Below are 18301 nucleotides of genomic sequence, written 5' to 3' on the forward strand. Positions count from 1 at the left end.
TATATGGATGATGACAAATTGACATCTTGTGCAGTATGTTTGTGTATCAAGAGTCCTACTCCGGCTGTGAAGAGATCTGGTTACACTGACTGAAGAAAGCTGACAGCTCTGGGTGTTAACACTCAAGCCTAGACGTCTCAAACTTGATATCAATTATTTTACAAAACATATCATCGTGCAACATGCGTTTTCATTTTCCTACAGTTGTGTTGTAATGATATTTCAGTAAAATCTCACCAATTCTTCAAAAAGTTTCCGTGTTCTAGTACTTGGTAGCGTGCTGATAAAGTTCTGCCATTTATTACCAAAAGCCAAAGTGCTGAAGGCAAGAATAGTACGAGTAAAACTGTTATTGGTGATAACGCCTTATTCGGTTCTCCCTGAAACACCGTAGTGCGGATAAAGCCGTTGTTTCTGATGACGTTAGAGTAATGATTGGATGATAGCTTGAGGACCTTTGCTCTGCCGGGGCCCGTCTGGTTGATCGCGAACAGGCCAAAGCTGACGTTGTAGCCGTCTCTTCTTTCAAAGCCGTCGACGAGGCTGTAAACGACGTAGCCTCGGACGTCCACGTTGTCTAAGGTTATAGCTGAAATGAATCAGAATGTGTTATATTCGAGTAGTCCAATCTCGCACCAGGAACAACAGAGCAATCTTTGGTGTTGTTACCTGTATGTCCCCACACACATGACCACAGAAACTCACGGATGACTGTCATCAGTCATCATTCACATAATTGTCATCACTATTTTGTAGGGCTGGCTAAAATGATCGATAATCGGAATTATCGATAGGAAAAATTGAAATGATTATCGATATGAAAAGTGTGCTATCGATAATAACTTACATTAACTTTGTGACAGAAACGAGTTATAATTTTCTCACACAACATAAAACTTAGGAGTTTACTCACGGTGCCCTCCAAAATATGTTCAGGACTCTGTTGTTGGTAGCCCATGCAAAACATTTCACCATTCACATTTTTGCTATAAGTTATTTATCGATAATTGATCGACATTTAGTTAACGACTACCGATCTATACGACCTATATCGATAGCCAGCCTTAATACTTTACGTCAGATGAAGTCTTTTGTTTCAGGTAAATAGACTGGTTATTTACAGCTTTACAAGTATATTTACATCGGCCTCCTTACGTACAGCAACAATAGCACTGACATGATACACTTCGTCTTCTATGCTGACAGACTGGCTTGTCAGTTATCAGTCCCTGATGATAGAGAAACCACTCCAGACTGTTCAGTCTTGCATGACAATTTGTTCTATTACCTTTCAGAACTTCATTGGTGTAGTCCACGATGTATGATGCCCTGAGCTTGTCGTCGGTGGTGCCCGGGTCGTCGGACACGCCGTTCCCAGTGACGTATATTGGAATGTTGCCATAACGGTCTTTAGCTCGTCTCAGGATGTGACGGAGTCCTGTGGGATAGACTCGGAGCGAGTCCAGGTTTATGCTGAAATCAGGACAAGGAGAGGTTTGAAAGGGAAACGGATTACAAATATAGGTCAACACGTGCAACACAGCCAACATAATGTCTGAATCGGGATAAGGGGTTGTTTAGAAGGGAGGATTACAAATATAGGTCAACACGTGCAACACGGCCAACATAATGTCTGAATCGGGACAAGGGGATGTTTAGAAGGGAGGATTACAAATATAGGTCAACACGTGCAACACGGCCAACATAATGTCTGAATCGGGAAGAGGGGATGTTTAGAAGGGAGGATTACAAATATAGGTCAACACGTGCAACACGGCCAACATAATGTCTGAATCGGGACAAGGGGATGTTTAGAAGGGAGGATTACAAATATAGGTCAACACGTGCAACACGGCCAACATAATGTCTGAATCGGGACAAGGGGACTTTTAGAAGGGAGGATTACAAATATAGGTCAACACGTGCAACACGGCCAACATAATGTCTGAATCGGGACAAGGGGATGTTTAGAAGGGAGGATTACAAATATAGGTCAACACGTGCAACACGGCCAAGATAATGTCTGAAACAGGACAAGGAGAGTACATGCGCGAGTACATGTTTACCAATATCAGCACATCATGCTGATGGCGACAGTTGTGTGCAAGGTCTTTTGATCATGACGTCATCGATAAACTGTGTTACTCATGCATTCAAGATATGTTTACACATCCTGAACAGATCACCATTCAGCTTTGACACACATCAGTTCCGATCTCACCCTATCCATGTCGGAATCAAAAACTAAAACAAAAACCCAATCATCCTACCAGGAATGTTTTGCATAGATTACGAAACAAAATATATACATATTGTAGTGGTGAAATCTACCCAACTTGGTGACATCAACACTTGCATCATCTCTCAGCTTCAGCAATTGTGATTCCTCGTTATCCTACCTGGGCCAAGACTTGTCGGCGGACGTCGTGACGGAGATGTCGTCAGCAATGCTGGCTGCTGCAGTCGGGGGGTAATTATTGTTCCTCTGCACCTGGTGCGCTGTGAAGTAGCTGACACCCAGGAAGTCTGCGGATCCTGGTGTACAGTTGTGGATGACAGCAGTCAAGTAACACTGGTCAAGCTTTGTGTAACATGGTCATATATTGTATATCACATCGGTCAAGTAACACTGGTCAAGCTTTGTGTAACATGGTCATATATTGTATATCACATCGGTCAAGTAACACTGGTCAAGCTATACGCAACATGGTCATATATTGTATATCACATCGGTCAAGTAACACTGGTCAAGCTATACGCAACATGGTCATATATTGTATATCACATCGGTCAAGTAACACTGGTCAAGCTATATGTAACATGGTCATATATTGTATATCACAGCAGTCAAGTAACACTGGTCAAGCTTTATGTAACATATGGAACACGTTTTTATGGATAACAACTTCCTTATTTCGTGAGTGCAACGTTTCGATACAGATTCTTGTACCGTTGTCAAGCAAGAGTGATACATGAAGTTGGGGAGCTGCATATATATACTGTATATAACAATGAAACAACATACATTGTAATTGACAAAGGAAACAACATAATTGCCATAATTGGTTAAGCAGTAAGCTGATGAAGCCAGTGAGTACACAAAGGATAGTGAATGGAAGCCAGAGATGTATAAATAATCTGCCAACTCCTTCATCAATGATTCGACTGACTTCAACTGACTTCTGCTGCAAGATCCGTGACATCACCAACCCAGGTCCCATCATCAGCTACGACGTTGTGGACCTTTTTACCAATGTACCTCGGGAAGATGCCCTTCAAGCACTACGCCACAGAATTGACAACCTCCAACAACCCCTCAACACTAGCATCTCTACCGACTCCATCATCATCCTCACCACCGTCTGCATCAACTCCACCTACTTCACCTGGGGCGATGCCATCTATGAGCAAATCCACGGACTTCCCATGGGCTCCCCACTATCCCCCATCCTAACAGAAATTTACATGGCCGACCTGGAAGATCAGGCCCTAGAAACTGCACCTTCAAACCTTCCTGCTGGTACCGCAAAGTGGATGACACCTTCGTCATCCTCCAACCTCAGCAAGATCCAAAGCAGCTCCTCGCCCATCTCAACAACCAACATCCCCGCATCAAATTCACCATTGAAACAGAGCAGAACAACCAACTACCTTTCCTTGATGTCCTTGTATCCCGCACCTCCTGCAACCAACTCCAGACCTCCGTGTACAGAAAACCTACCCATACGGATCAATACATCCACTACAACTCCAACTACCCCCCTAAAGTCAAGACCGGCGTCATCTCTACATTGACCAGAAGAGCCAAAAACATCTGCTCAACAAACCTACAAGAAGAAATTAAACACCTAAGGAAAGTCTTTGTAGAACGCAACCACTACCCACCTGAAATAGTCAACAGAACCATCGAAGCAACGCTTTCACCTCCTGCCAAAAGATCTAAACCAGAATCAGCCCCCATCAAGATATCCATTCCCTACATAGGTAAACCATCACATCAAATCAGCCGACTCCTGAAACAACAGGCAGGCTTAGACACAACCTTCTCAGCGTCCTCCAGCCTCAACAACCCCCTCCATGCCAACGGAAGAAAACAACCCACCGTCAACAACAACAACCCGAAATGTGTTATTTATAAAATAAACTGTGATTGTGGAAAAAGCTACATTGATGAAACATCTCGACCCATCAACACCCGAGTCAAAGAACATCGCACCTCTGTTGCTAATTCCGACACCAAATCAGCTATCTCTGACCACGTCAAAGCTATCCCCAATCATCAAATTGAGTGGTCCGACTTCACCATTCTCGCCAACAACCAAACGGACTTCACTAAACGCAAGCTCACCGAAGCCATTCACATTAAACGCCATAAGCCCACCATCAACCGTGACCAAGGATACTTCATTCCATCAGCTTATGATCCACTCCTCCACCAAGCCCAATCTATTGTATAAACATCGCACCTATTGTATAAACATCTCCTTCATTGTAACTACTCCTGTATTTATACATCTCTGGCTTCCATTCACTATCCTTTGTGTACTCACTGGCTTCATCAGCTTACTGCTTAACCAATTATGGCAATTATGTTGTTTCCTTTGTCAATTACAATGTATGTTGTTTCATTGTTATGTACAGTATATATATGCAGCTCCTACACTTCATGTATCAATCTTGCTTGACAACGGTACAAGAATCTGTATCGAAACGTTGCACTCACGAAATAAAGAAGTTGTTATCCATAAAAACGTGTTCTATATTGTACGTCTCAACTTCTAAAAAATGCCACTCAAACAAGTTTATGTATCATGGTCATATATTGTATATCACATCGGTCAAGTAACACTGGTCAAGCTTTATGTAACATGGTCATATATTGTAGGGGCGGTAGGGTAGCCTAGTGGTTAAAACGTCGAAAACCGAAGACCCGGGTTCGATTCCCCATGTGGGTACAATGTGTGAAGCCCATTTCTGGCGTAACCCGCAGTGATATTGCTGTGATATTGCTGGAATATTGCTAAAAGCGGCGTCAAAACATACTCACTCACTCACATATGGTATATCACATCGGTCAAGTAACACTGGTCAAGCTTTATGTAACATGGATATTTTCCCGTTATTAAGCCCTTGGGCCTAAATTAAGATTAAGAGTGACGTCCTTTTCAAAAACACTTTGCAGACGTCAACATATATAACGTGTCTAGTGCAGTGTCACGTATACAGAACTTTTTGGAGTCGCAAGAGAGGTCAGGTACTTTAAACTCAAATAGACAATCTCAATCGATATGACACGCAGTCGCAATAAAATATCAAAGTTCATTCCATTTCATTTTGTTTTAGAATCATTTTCTTCAGATACAATGATTTCCCGAATTTAAGCCATGGCTTAATTATGGTGTTTTGTATTTGTTAACGAGATGGGTCATTTTCTGTTATTAAGCCCAGGGCTTTAAAAAACGGGAATTCCCGGTAGTCTGATCTATAATTCGTGTTAACTGCTGATCGAAAGGTTACATTGTCTTCATTGTCAGATTGAGAACAAAACATATTTTCAAAGAAATAACTTACTCTTCAGAAGCAGGCCAATTTTCAGTACACTTTACTTTGATCAGTTCTCTAGATAAAGTAGATACTGTTAGCTTGTACATGTATAATTGTGTTACAACGAACCTTTTATCATTTTTTGCTCCCCTGTTGTAAGAACCGGCAGCCTCGATGTCATGTTACGGTATTCGCTCCTCAAACGGACTTCCTGTCTCATTACATCCGGATAATTCCCATCTAAAAATACTGGATCAGCCATCCAATCAGATTTGTAGGCAAACGATAGAGCTTGCCCGAACCAGTCTCCAGGGTCACGTGACGTCTTCGGCATAAACCACGCAGAGCGAACTGCCAATCCGACCTTGCCTATAAAGGCAAACAATAATATGTTCAATAACTAACATTTATTTTCTACTGGTCTACTAAATAGCATAGGTGCAGGAGCAGTGTAGAATACCTGAGTATATTGAACTGAAGGATCTGCTTTCGCACGTCCATGGACGCGCTGACAACAGCACATGTTGCACCTAAACAGTGGTTGGAATCGTTACTAAGACAACGTTACCATTAAATGAGGTCCTCGCATTGTGCAATCAACAAGAAGTCACAGATTCAGAGAGAACTGACACCGCTGCTATGTACAGCTTCATGACTCACCTCCCTGGGAATGTCTGAACTCACACTGGTATCACTCACCTCCCTGGGAATGTCTGAACTGATGCTGGTATCACTCACCTCCCTGGGACTGTCTGAACTCACGCTGGTATCACTCACCACCCTGGGAATGTCTGAACTGATGCTGGTATCACTCACCTCCCTGGGAATGTCTGAACTCACGCTGGTATCACTCACCTCCCTGGGAATGTCTGAACTGATGCTGGTATCACTCACCTCCCACGGACTGTCTTAACTGATGCTGGTATCACTCACCTCCCTGGGAATGTCTGAACTGATGTTGGTATCACTCACCTCCCTGGGAATGTCTTAACTCACGCTGGTATCACTCACCTCCCACGGACTGTCTGAACTGATGTTGGTATCACTCAACTCCCTGGGAATGTCTGAACTGATGCTGGTATCACTCAACTCCCTGGGAATGTCTGAACTCATGCTGGTATCACTCACCTCCCTGGGACTGTCTTAACTCACGCTGCTATCACTCACCTCAATGGGAATGTCTGAACTCACGCTGCTATCACTCACCTCCCTGGGACTGTCTGAACTCACGCTGGTATCACTCACCTCCTTGGGAATGTCTGAACTCACGCTGCTATCACTCACTTCCCTGGGACTGTCTGAACTCACGCTGGTATCACTCACCTCCCTGGGACTGTCTTAACTGATGCTGGTATCACTCACCTCCCTGGGACTGTCTGAACTCACGATGGTATTACTCACCTCCCTGGGAATGTCTGAACTCACGCTGCTATCACTCACCTCCCACGGACTGTCTGAACTCACGCTGGTATCACTCAACTCCCTGGCAATGCCTGAACTCACTCTGCTATCACTTACCTCCCTTGGAATATCTCAACTCACACTGATATGACTCACCTACCTGGGACTGTCTGAACTCACGCTGGTATCACTCGCCTCCCTGGAACTGTCTGAACTCACGCTGGTATCACTCACCTCCCTGGGACTGTCTGAACTCACGCTGGTATCACTCACCTCCCTGGGACTGTCTGAACTCACGCTGCTATCACTCACCTCCCTGGGAATGTCTGATCTCACGCTGGTATCACTCACCTCCCTGGGAATGTCTGAACTCACGATGGTATCACTCACCTCCCTGGGAATGTCTGAACTCACGATGGTATCACTCACCTCCCTGGGAATGTCTGAACTCACGCTGGTATCACTCACCTCCCTGGGAATGTCTGAACTCACGCTGGTATAGTCGGTACACAGAAGCGTGAGCCTTCAGCATGTTGTGTGCAGCCGCATAACCTTCACCTTTAATTCCAGGAGCGTGGCTACCCTGCTCGTATCCTAGCAACGCCATTTCGTTTGGATCATTTAGAGGAATCCACATTTTTACCTTTCTGCCGAACTCTCTAAAACATATTCTTGAGTAGTTCTCAAAGGCTTCTACAATATCTGCGTTAAGCCAGCCGTCGGTGTAGACAGCAGGCACGTCCCAGTGATGTAGAGTGACAATAGGCTGGATGCCCGCCTCCGTGATGGCCATCAGCAGCTTGTGGTAGAACTTGATGCCCTCACGGATTATGTTCTCAGAGGCGCCATGTGGCAGGATCCGAGGCCAGGACAGAGAGAGGTGGTACACCGTGACCTGCAGAGACACATCTAAGTCTGAAAACCTTGTCGGGTATGTCATTATGTTTAGGTGAACTGGACGTCGATGACACAATGCTGGTGAGACGTTAAAATCCGTTTGTCGTTATTCAGATGATCCATTCCTTACCCCGATATCTTTCAGAGCCTGTACATCTGCCATGTAGTGTTGGTAGGACATGGGGCCGTCTTCAGCTGAGGTGAACCCGTCCCACAGACTCTCGCCTCTACATTCATGGTCACCTTGACACAAGGACCTCTCATTCATTTACACAAGTACTGATGGAAATTTTACACTTGAAAATAGAGTGAGTGAGTTAGCATGGTTTTACGCTGTTTTCAGCTATTGTCCAGCAATATCATGGCGGGGAACACCAGAAATGCTCTTCACACATTGTACCCATGTTGGGAATCGAACGTGGGTCTTCGGCGTGATGAACGAACGCTATAAACATCAGGCTATCCCACTGCCCCTTTTGAGAATAGAATTTGACAAGTGTGATTCTCCAGGAATTAGAAACGTTATGGAACCGTCATTAATCATCTCAACCACCACCAAGCCCGGGTGCGAACGCTCTTCGCCCGGCATTTAATTAAATTTTCTATTTTACCAAAGTGGTAAATGCCAGTCAGTTAGTGTCTCTCCAGGCTCTCCCCTACATAACTTGTCACGCCGTGATACAACTAGACTACTGTTAACAGCGGCGTCATACCCATCCACTCCTCGTCAACTCACACACTCTCTGATATGACTGTAGAATCAAAGAGAATGTCACCATGCAAACTGCCGTCTCCCTCCGTCTGCAGAGCGGAACTGGAAACACCCCACGCAAAGTCTTCTGGGAAATGTCCATACAGGAAGTTGTGTTCATGCGGAAGTGGTTGTCTGTTGGGGTCAGTGAGTGAACCTTTCTTGAACCCGTTGTCTTGGATCACCTGTGAGTAGAAGACATATTAACGCTACGTCACCGTTACAATGTAACATAGTTGATGGCCGCCTCCCTCGGTCAGTCCCAGGTCAATCCATGGTCAGCCCCTGAGTGTGTCAACAAGTCTATATGCAGGAAATAACTGCTGTGAAGTAATCCACCACGATGACAATGACACTTTAATGTTTGGACACTACCTGTGACCGGTGATGAAACTAATCCATGGGGAATTAACACTGACGTGTCTGACATCTGTCCAGCTAGTTGCACAGCCTGTGGAATACAGATGGCTGAACCATTAAAATTGACCAAGGGACTCCATAAGGGAAGGTGGCCAGACAGAAAGCAGAGAGAACAAGACACCAGCAGAGACAGCAACAACACCAGCTGATGTCAGCAAACAGGCCAGGACTGCCCCAGACGCCCGACTGCCAAGCCACTGCTGATGTGACGAATAAAACAAGAAATACTCCATCTCTACCTCTTTGTCGTTCCTTACTTTGTTACACTGTAGGGGTGTCAGACATAACTCTACTTCACCGTTATCTGGAGGGTTGTCAGACATAACGCTACTTCACCGTTATCTGGAGGGTTGTCAGACATAACGCTACTTCACCACTATCTGGAGGGTTGTCTGACATAACGCTACTTCACCGTTATCTGGTGGGTTGCCAGACATAATGCTACTTCACCGCTATCTGGAGGGTTGTCAGACATCACGCTACTTCACCGTTATCTGGAGGGTTGTCAGACATAATGCTACTTCACCGTTATCTGGAGTGTCATCTGACATAACGCTACTTCACCATTATCTGGAGGGTTGTCAGACATAACGCTACTTCACCGTTATCTGGAGTGTCATCTGACATAACGCTACTTCACCGCTATTTGGAGCGTCATCTAACATAACGCTACTTCACCGTTATCTGGAGGGTTGTCAGACATAATGCTACTTCACTGTTATCTGGAGCGTCATCTGACATAACGCTACTTCACCATTATCTGGAGGGTTGTCAGACATAATGCTACTTCACCTTTATCTGGAGCGTCATCTGACATAACGCTACTTCACCACTATTTGGAGTGTCATCTGGCATAACGCTACTTCACCGCCATCTGGAGCGTCATCTGATATAACGCTACTTCACCGTTATCTGGAGTGTCATCTGACATAACGCTACTTCACCGCCATCTGGAGTGTCATCTGACATAACGCTACTTCACCGCTATTTGGAGCGTCATCTGACATAACGCTACTTCACCGTTATCTGGAGTGTCATCTAACACAGAGCCACCTGGGTTGGGGATAATCTCCGTAAAGTACAGATTACTATTTTAGGTTCAGTTCCAATGCGGGATTTGAACCCAGACTCTCGGAGTCAGACACAAGCACACAAAGTCAGGGGTCCAACCCACTCTCCAATCACGGTTTCCAGAACATGGAGGAATGACTCCCGTACTTTGTCAACCCCTCTGACAAGTGAGTTGTCTACCCCTCTGACAAGTGTGTTGTCAACCCCTCTGACAAGTGAGTTGTCTACCCCTCGGACAGGTGAGTTGTCCACCCCTCTAACAAGTGAGTTGTCAACCCCTCTGACAAGTGAGCTGTCAACCCCTCTGACAAGTGAGTTGTCTACCCCTCTGACAAGTGAGTTGTCTACTCCTCTGACAAGTGAGTTGTCTACCCCTCTGACAAGTGAGTTGTCTACCCTCTGACAAGTGAGTTGTCTACCCTCTGACAAGTGAGTTGTCTACTCCTCTGACAAGTGAGTTGTCTACCCTCTGACAAGGAGTTGTCTACACCCCTCTGACAAGTGAGTTGTCTACCCTCTGACAAGTGAGTTGTCCACCCCTGACAAGTGAGTTGTCTACCCCTCTGACAAGTGAGTTGTCTGACAAGTGAGTTGTCTACTCCTCTGACAAGTGAGTTGTCTACCCCTCTGACAAGTGAGTTGTCTACTCCTCTGACAAGTGAGTTGTCTACTCCACTGACAAGTGAGTTATCCACCCCTCTGACAAGTGAGTTGTCTACTCCTCTGACAAGTGAGTTGTCTACTCCTCTGACAAGTGAGTTGTCTATTCCTCTGACAAGTGAGTTATCCACCCCTCTGACAAGTGAGTTGTCTACCCCTCGGACAGGTAAGTTGTCCACCCCTCTGACAAGTGAGTTGTCAACCCCTCTGACAAGTGAGTTGTCTACCCCTCTGACAAGTGAGTTGTCCACCCCTCTGACAAGTGAGTTGTCTACCCCTCGGGCAGGTAAGTTGTCCACCCCTCTGACAAGTGAGTTGTCTACCCCTCGGACAAGTGAGTAACCTACCCCTCGGACAAGTGAGTTGTCTCGCTTCCCTATTGTGGGACTTCCATTACTGAGGAAGACTTTCGCGTCCACCCGTTACCACCATGACGGATTGTATATTGTTACCAGCAATGTAGTCTACATACCCTACATATGTATGCATGATACAAGCTTGAGGCAAAGCTAATAACATGCTTACTACAGTTTATTGTTTTGTTTGTTTAACGCCGCACTCAGCAATATTCAAGATCGTGATTCGATGACGCGCCCTGTTACGACAACCATGGGTTGCTGAAGGTCATGTCCAACCCGGATCTTCATGAGTGGAGACAACCATGGGTTGCTTAAGGTCAAGTCCAACCCGGATCTTCACGGGTGGAGACAACCATGGGTTGCTGAAGGTCAAGTCCAACCCGGATCTTCAGGGGTGGAGACAACCATGGGTTGCTGAAGGTCAAGTCCAACCCGGATCTTCATGAGTGGAGACAACCATAGGTTGCTGAAGATCAAGTCCAACCCGGATCTTCACGAGTGGAGACAACCATGGGTTGCTGAAGGTCAAGTCCAACCCAGATCTTCACGGGTGGAGACAACCATGGATTGCTGAAGATTAAGTCCAACCCGGATCTTCACGAGTGGAGACAACCATGGGTTGCTGAAGGTCAAGTCCAACCCAGATCTTCACGGGTGGAGACAACCATGGGTTGCTGAAGATCAAGTCCAACCCGGATCTTCACGAGTGGAGACAACCATAGGTTGCTGAAGGTCAAGTCTAACCCGGATCTTCAAGGGTCTGTATTATACACTGTCTTGCTCGATGACGTCATTGCATTTCATGAGAGACGGATGGTGTATTTTAGTGCCTAAAGTAAACTCACATGTCTGTAGAACGCGGCCGAATCCTTAGGTATGCGTGTAAGGTTGGGGTCGTCGAAGTCGACGTAGTGAAGTCCGAATCTCTCGGTGTATCCCCACAACCACTCAAAGTTGTCCATGAGGCACCACGCCGTGTAGCTCCGGACGTTGACCTTGTCCAGGTGAATTGCTGCAACATGACATTGATGTCAGTGTAAAATACAAATAAACACATAAGTAACCTATACATGCTTTGACAATTAATGCTGAATCATTCAGCAGTTGTGAACAACCTTGCCCACCTGCCGGAGTTTTATGACTGGTAAATGTTCCCATGATGTTCTGCATTGGGAAAGGGTTGACGGGGTGCTGGTTGTGGCACCTGCCTCACTATCCCCTTGGGAGAGTTATTTCCTTGACTTTGACGGTGGACAATATTTTGCTGTGACATTAAAAGATCACAAGATCTATCCGGGCAGAAGTGATGGTTGGAATATTCACGAGATTAACTTTGGATGACTGAGTTTCTTCCATTATGATATAGTGATAAAGAGATAGTAGTTGTACCTTTCATCACCTCGTTGATGTAGTATCTGAAGAAATGTACCCGGTGTTGGTCGTCAAGAACACCACTTCTGTCTGAAAAGCCGTTCTCGGTCATGTAGATCGGTATATCGCCGTACTTGTCTTTGATCCAGCCGAGGACCTTCCGTACACCCCATGGTGTGTCCCGCAGCCACGAAGACCCGGATCTGTGGGAGAACAATGTCACTTTCTTGACAAACAAAATATTGCTCTTTAGAAAGACAGAAAAAACAAATTAAATTAATATTGGCTAAAATTGAAGCTGAATATTTATATCGAGAAATGTAAAATCATTGTATGTAGGAAAACTGGCAGAGTAAGGAAATATGAGAAATTCTATTTAAATGGAGATAACTTCATTTAATTGATATTTGGGTGTTCACTTTTCGAGTTCAGGTAGTTAGAATATCAGGCCGAAAATACAGAACAGAACAGGCATGGAAGGTTTTGCCACTGGCCAGATCATCAATCATTCATTTCTAAAGTTTGCACAAGAAGGTTTTGATGCATATCTTTGATGTTAAATTTCTACACGTTTTGCTGTATGGCGCGGAACTGTGGGGCTTCCACCCATTGCCAAATACACTTCATGTTCATGATAAATTCTGTAAGCAAATACTAAGACTCTAAGCTTGATAACGATGTAAGAATCTACATCAAAACGGCGCTAGTTTAGCTTGATGACGATGTAAGAATCTACATCAAAACGTCGCTAGTTTAGCTTGATAACGATGTAAGAATCTACATCAAAACGTCACTATTTAGCTTGATAACGATGTAAGAATCTACATCAAAACGTCACTAGTTTAGCTTGATAACGATGTAAGAATCTACATCAAAACGTCACTAGTTTAGCTTGATAACGATGTAAGAATCTACATCTTAACTTCGCTAGTTTAGCTTGATAACGATGTAAGAATCTACATCAAAACGTCACTAGTTTAGCTTGATAACGATGTAAGAATCTACATCAAAACGTCGCTAGCTTAGCTTGATAACAATGTAAGAATCTACATCAAAACGTCACTAGTTTAGCTTGATAACGATGTAGAATCTACATTACTAGCTTTAGCTTGATAACGATGTAAGAATCTACATCGAAACGTCACTAGTTTAGCTTGATAACGATGTAAGAATCTACATCGAAACGTCTACATCAAAACGTCACTAGTTTAGCTTGATAACGATGTAAGTCTACATCAAAACGGCGCTAGTTTAGCTTGATAACGATGTAAGAATCTACATCGAAACGTCACTAGTTTAGCTTGATAACAATGTAAGAATCTACATCAAAACGTCACTAGTTTAGCTTGATAACGATGTAAGAATCTACATCGAAACTTCGCTAGTTTAGCTTGATAACGATGTAAGAATCTACATCAAAACGTCACTAGTTTAGCTTGATAACGATGTAAGAATCTACATCAAAACGTCACTAGTTTAGCTTGATAACGATGCAAGAATCTACATCGAAACGTCGCTAGCTTAGCTTGATAACGATGTAAGAATCTACATCAAAACGTCACTAGTTTAGCTTGATAACGATGTAAGAATCTACATCAAAACGTCACTAGTTTAGCTTGATAACGATGTAAGAATCTACATCAAAACGTCACTAGTTTAGCTTGATAACGATGTAAGAATCTACATCAAAACGTCACTAGTTTAGCTTGATAACGATGTAAGAATCTACATCGAAACGTCACTAGTTTAGCTTGATAACGATGTAAGAATCTACATCGAAACGTCACTAGTTTAGCTTGATAACGATGTAAGAATCTACATCAAAACGTCACTAGTTTAGCTTGATAACGATGTAAGAATCTACATCAAAACGTCACTAGTTTAGCTTGATAACGATGTAAGAATCTACATCAAAACGTCGCTAGTTTAGCTTGATAACGATGTAAGAATCTACATCAAAACGTCGCTAGTTTAGCTTGATAACGATGTAAGAATCTACATCAAAACGTCTAGTTTAGCTTGATAACGATGTAAGAATCTACATCAAAACGTCGCTAGTTTAGCTTGATAACGATGTAAGAATCTACATCAAAAACGTCACTAAGAATTTAGCTTGATAACGATGTAAGATAACGATGTAAGACTCTACATCGAAACGTCACTAGTTTAGCTTGATAACAATGTAAGAATCTACATCACTCAAAAGTTTAGCTTGATAAACAAGACTCTACATCGCTAGTTTAGCTTGATAACGATGTAAGAATCTACATCGAAACGTCACTAGTTTAGCTTGATAACAATGTAAGAATCTACATCGAAACGTCACTAGTTTAGCTTGATAACAATGTAAGAATCTACATCAAAACGTCACTAGTTTAGCTTGATAACAATGTAAGAATCTACATCAAAACGTCGCTAGTTTAGCTTGATACATCAAAACGTCACTAGTTTAGCTTGATAACAATGTAAGAATCTACATCGAAACGTCACTAGTTTAGCTTGATAACGATGCAAGACTCTACATCGAAACGTCACTAGTTTAGCTTGATAACAATGTAAGAATCTACATCTAAACGTCACTAGTTTAGCTTGATAACAATGTAAGAATCTACATCGAAACGTCACTAGTTTAGCTTGATAACAATGTAAGAATCTACATCAAAACGTCACTAGTTTAGCTTGATAACAATGTAAGAATCTACATCTAAACGTCACTAGTTTAGCTTGATAACGATGCAAGACTCTACATCGAAACGTCACTAGTTTAGCTTGATAACAATGTAAGAATCTACATCAAAACGTCGCTAGTTTAGCTTGATAACGATGTAAGAATCTACATCGAAACGTCACTAGTTTAGCTTGATAACAATGTAAGAATCTACATCAAAACGTCGCTAGTTTAGCTTGATAACGATGTAAGAATCTACATCAAAACGTCACTAGTTTAGCTTGATAACAATGTAAGAATCTACATCGAAACGTCACTAGTTTAGCTTGATAACGATGCAAGACTCTACATCGAAACGTCACTAGTTTAGCTTGATAACGATGTAAGAATCTACATCAAAACGTCACTAGTTTAGCTTGATAACAATGTAAGAATCTACATCGAAACGTCGCTAGTTTAGCTTGATAACGATGCAAGATTCTACATCGAAACGTCACTAGTTTAGCTTGATAACGATGTAAGAATCTACATCGAAACGTCGCTTGTTTAGCTTGATAACGATGCAAGACTCTACATCGAAACGTCACTATTTAGCTTGATAACGATGTAAGAATCTACATCTAAACGTCACTAGTTTAGCTTGATAACGAGTTGAAATGACCTTTTCCAATAGTATGGAAGACGTCTCAAACTTGGACGTAAAAATCCTCTTTGCCCATTTTCTGTTATACCTACTGTTGAATCTGAATTACATCTTTGTCTTAAATATCCATTTTATCACAACCTGCGATCATGTCTCTTGCAAGAATGATATTATGGTTTTCTATCTAAGAATAAGCTTATCTCATTATTCACATAAAAAAACAATGTCATAATAAACTATCTTGCTAAATTTATTTTTTTAGCTCAAAAGAAACGAAATAAATATTTTGCATCATGATATTGCAGTAACCACTGCACCTGTATATGACATTATACGACGCTTCGGCAAGGCATTCAATCACCAGCTTGTGTGTATATAGGGCCGGTAGCCACTTTGTCGAAATAAACTCTCTCTATATATAGTTTGTACTGTTGATTATCTTCTATTTATCTACTATTTAATTCCTTGTTTGAAAAGTACACTTAGATTCAGATTATTTCCCGTTTACCTTGTTAAATGTGGCAGGTTTTAAATGCTGTGAACACACGCAATACAACACCCATAATGGCGATATCTTTGTGGGGCTTTTTAAACGTGAAAAACAACGGTACAAGTTCCATGTTTTCAGGCTTGTTTTCAATGAACAATAGTATGTCTTGATGGACATATCGAAAACTATCCTGTTTCGAACATATACATGTGATCTTGGTGTCTTACTTGATCCACAGTGGATCGAACTCCGTGTCCACTCCTCTGTCGTTGAAGTAGTTAGGGTCACTCTCTCCAGCTAGACTCTCGTTCTGTTTGCTCACGTACTGGGTGGTGTAGTGGTTCAGGCCAAAGAAATCATAGGTGCCTGGATAATAAACAATAGGGGTTTAGTTACATATTATTCCATTGTATATCTGATGTCTCCCGCCGTGATATTGCTGGAATATTAATGCGTGTGTAACAAGTGTCGGTTCCAAACATAACATAAAGTACATATACCTCTCCTCACTCCGTACCTGTACACATGTACCTGACACAGCCCCGTGGGAATGTCGATGTATACTGTTGGTTATAGATTGAACACTACACATGTACCTGACACAGCCCCGTGGGAATGTCGATGTATACACTACACGTGTACCTGACACAGCCCCGTGGGAATGTCGATGTATACACTACACATGTACCTGACACAGCCCCGTGGGAATGTCGATGTATACACTACACGTGTACCTGACACAGCCCCGTGGGAATGTCGATGTATACACTACACATGTACCTGACACAGCCCCGTGGGAATGTCGATGTATACACTACACATGTACCTGACACAGCCCCGTGGGAATGTCGATGTATCGATGGATTATACACTACACATGTACCTGACACAGCCCGTGGGAATGTCGATGTATACACTACACATGTACCTGGACACAGCCCGTGGGAATGTCGATGTATACACTACACATGTACCTGACACAGCCCCGTGAGGAATGTCGATGTATACACTACACATGTACCTGACACAGCCCGTGGGAATGTCGATGTATACACTACACATGTACCTGACACAGCCCGTGGGAATGTCGATGTATACACTGAACACACACATGTACCTGACACAGCCCCGTGGGAATGTCGATGTATACACTACACATGTACCTGACACAGCGCCGTGGGAATGTCGATGTATACACTACACATGTACCTGACACAGCCCGTGGGAATGTCGATGTATACACTACACATGTACCTGACACAGCCCCGTGGGAATGTCGATGTATACACTACACGTGTACCTGACACAGCCCCGTGGGAATGTCGATGTATACACTACACATGTACCTGACACAGCCCGTGGGAATGTCGATGTATACAGTTGTTTATGGACTGAACACTACACATGTACCTGACACAGCCCGTGGAATGTGGGAATGTCGATGTATACACTACACATGTACCTGACACAGCCCCGTGGGAATGTCGATGTATACACTATTGAACATGTACCTGACACCTGGCACAGCCCGTGGGAATGTCGATGTATACACTACACATGTACCTGATCTGACACAGCCCGTGGGAATGTCGATGTATACACTACACATGTACCTGACACAGCCCCGTGGGAATGTCGATGTATACACTACACGTGTACCTGACACAGCCCCGTGGGAATGTCGATGTATACACTACACATGTACCTGACACAGCCCCCGTGGAAATGTCGATGATACACCACATGTACACTACACAGCCCGTACCTGACACAGCCCCGTGGGAATGTCGATGGATACACTACATGTACCTGGCACAGCCCCGTGGGAATGTCGATGTATACACTACACATGTACCTGACACAGCCCCGTGGGAATGTCGATGTATACACTACACATGTACCTGACACAGCGCCGTGGGAATGTCGATGTATACACTACACATGTACCTGACACAGCCCGTGGGAATGTCGATGTATACACTACACATGTACCTGACACAGCGCCGTGGGAATGTCGATGTATACA

At 43.5% G+C, this 18301-nt stretch overlaps 1 protein-coding gene and 1 long non-coding RNA gene across 2 annotated transcripts in view; both read right to left on the minus strand.

Moving 5' to 3' along the window:
• The window catches only part of LOC124256664 (lactase-phlorizin hydrolase-like), a 101994-nt gene that overhangs the window by 56352 nt on the left and 27341 nt on the right, over positions 1-18301 (minus strand). The window contains exons 12-20 of the mRNA XM_046690639.1: positions 16503-16641; positions 12493-12677; positions 11949-12115; positions 8583-8778; positions 7973-8085; positions 7414-7840; positions 2400-2535; positions 1289-1473; positions 390-589 (exon numbers count right to left, since the gene is read on the minus strand). Coding sequence (XP_046546595.1) covers positions 390-589; positions 1289-1473; positions 2400-2535; positions 7414-7840; positions 7973-8085; positions 8583-8778; positions 11949-12115; positions 12493-12677; positions 16503-16641 — 1748 coding nt within the window. The remainder of the gene's footprint in view (positions 1-389; positions 590-1288; positions 1474-2399; positions 2536-7413; positions 7841-7972; positions 8086-8582; positions 8779-11948; positions 12116-12492; positions 12678-16502; positions 16642-18301) is intronic.
• On the minus strand, positions 519-2468 carry LOC124256672. The gene is made up of 3 exons (XR_006893035.1): positions 2400-2468; positions 1289-1473; positions 519-589 (listed from the first exon to the last, which is right to left on the minus strand). It is a non-coding gene; the product is annotated as an uncharacterized LOC124256672 (long non-coding RNA).

Source organism: Haliotis rubra, unplaced genomic scaffold (genome assembly GCF_003918875.1).
Source record: "Haliotis rubra isolate DU_JTF1 unplaced genomic scaffold, ASM391887v1 Scf634, whole genome shotgun sequence".
Classification (NCBI taxonomy): domain Eukaryota; kingdom Metazoa; phylum Mollusca; class Gastropoda; order Lepetellida; family Haliotidae; genus Haliotis; species Haliotis rubra.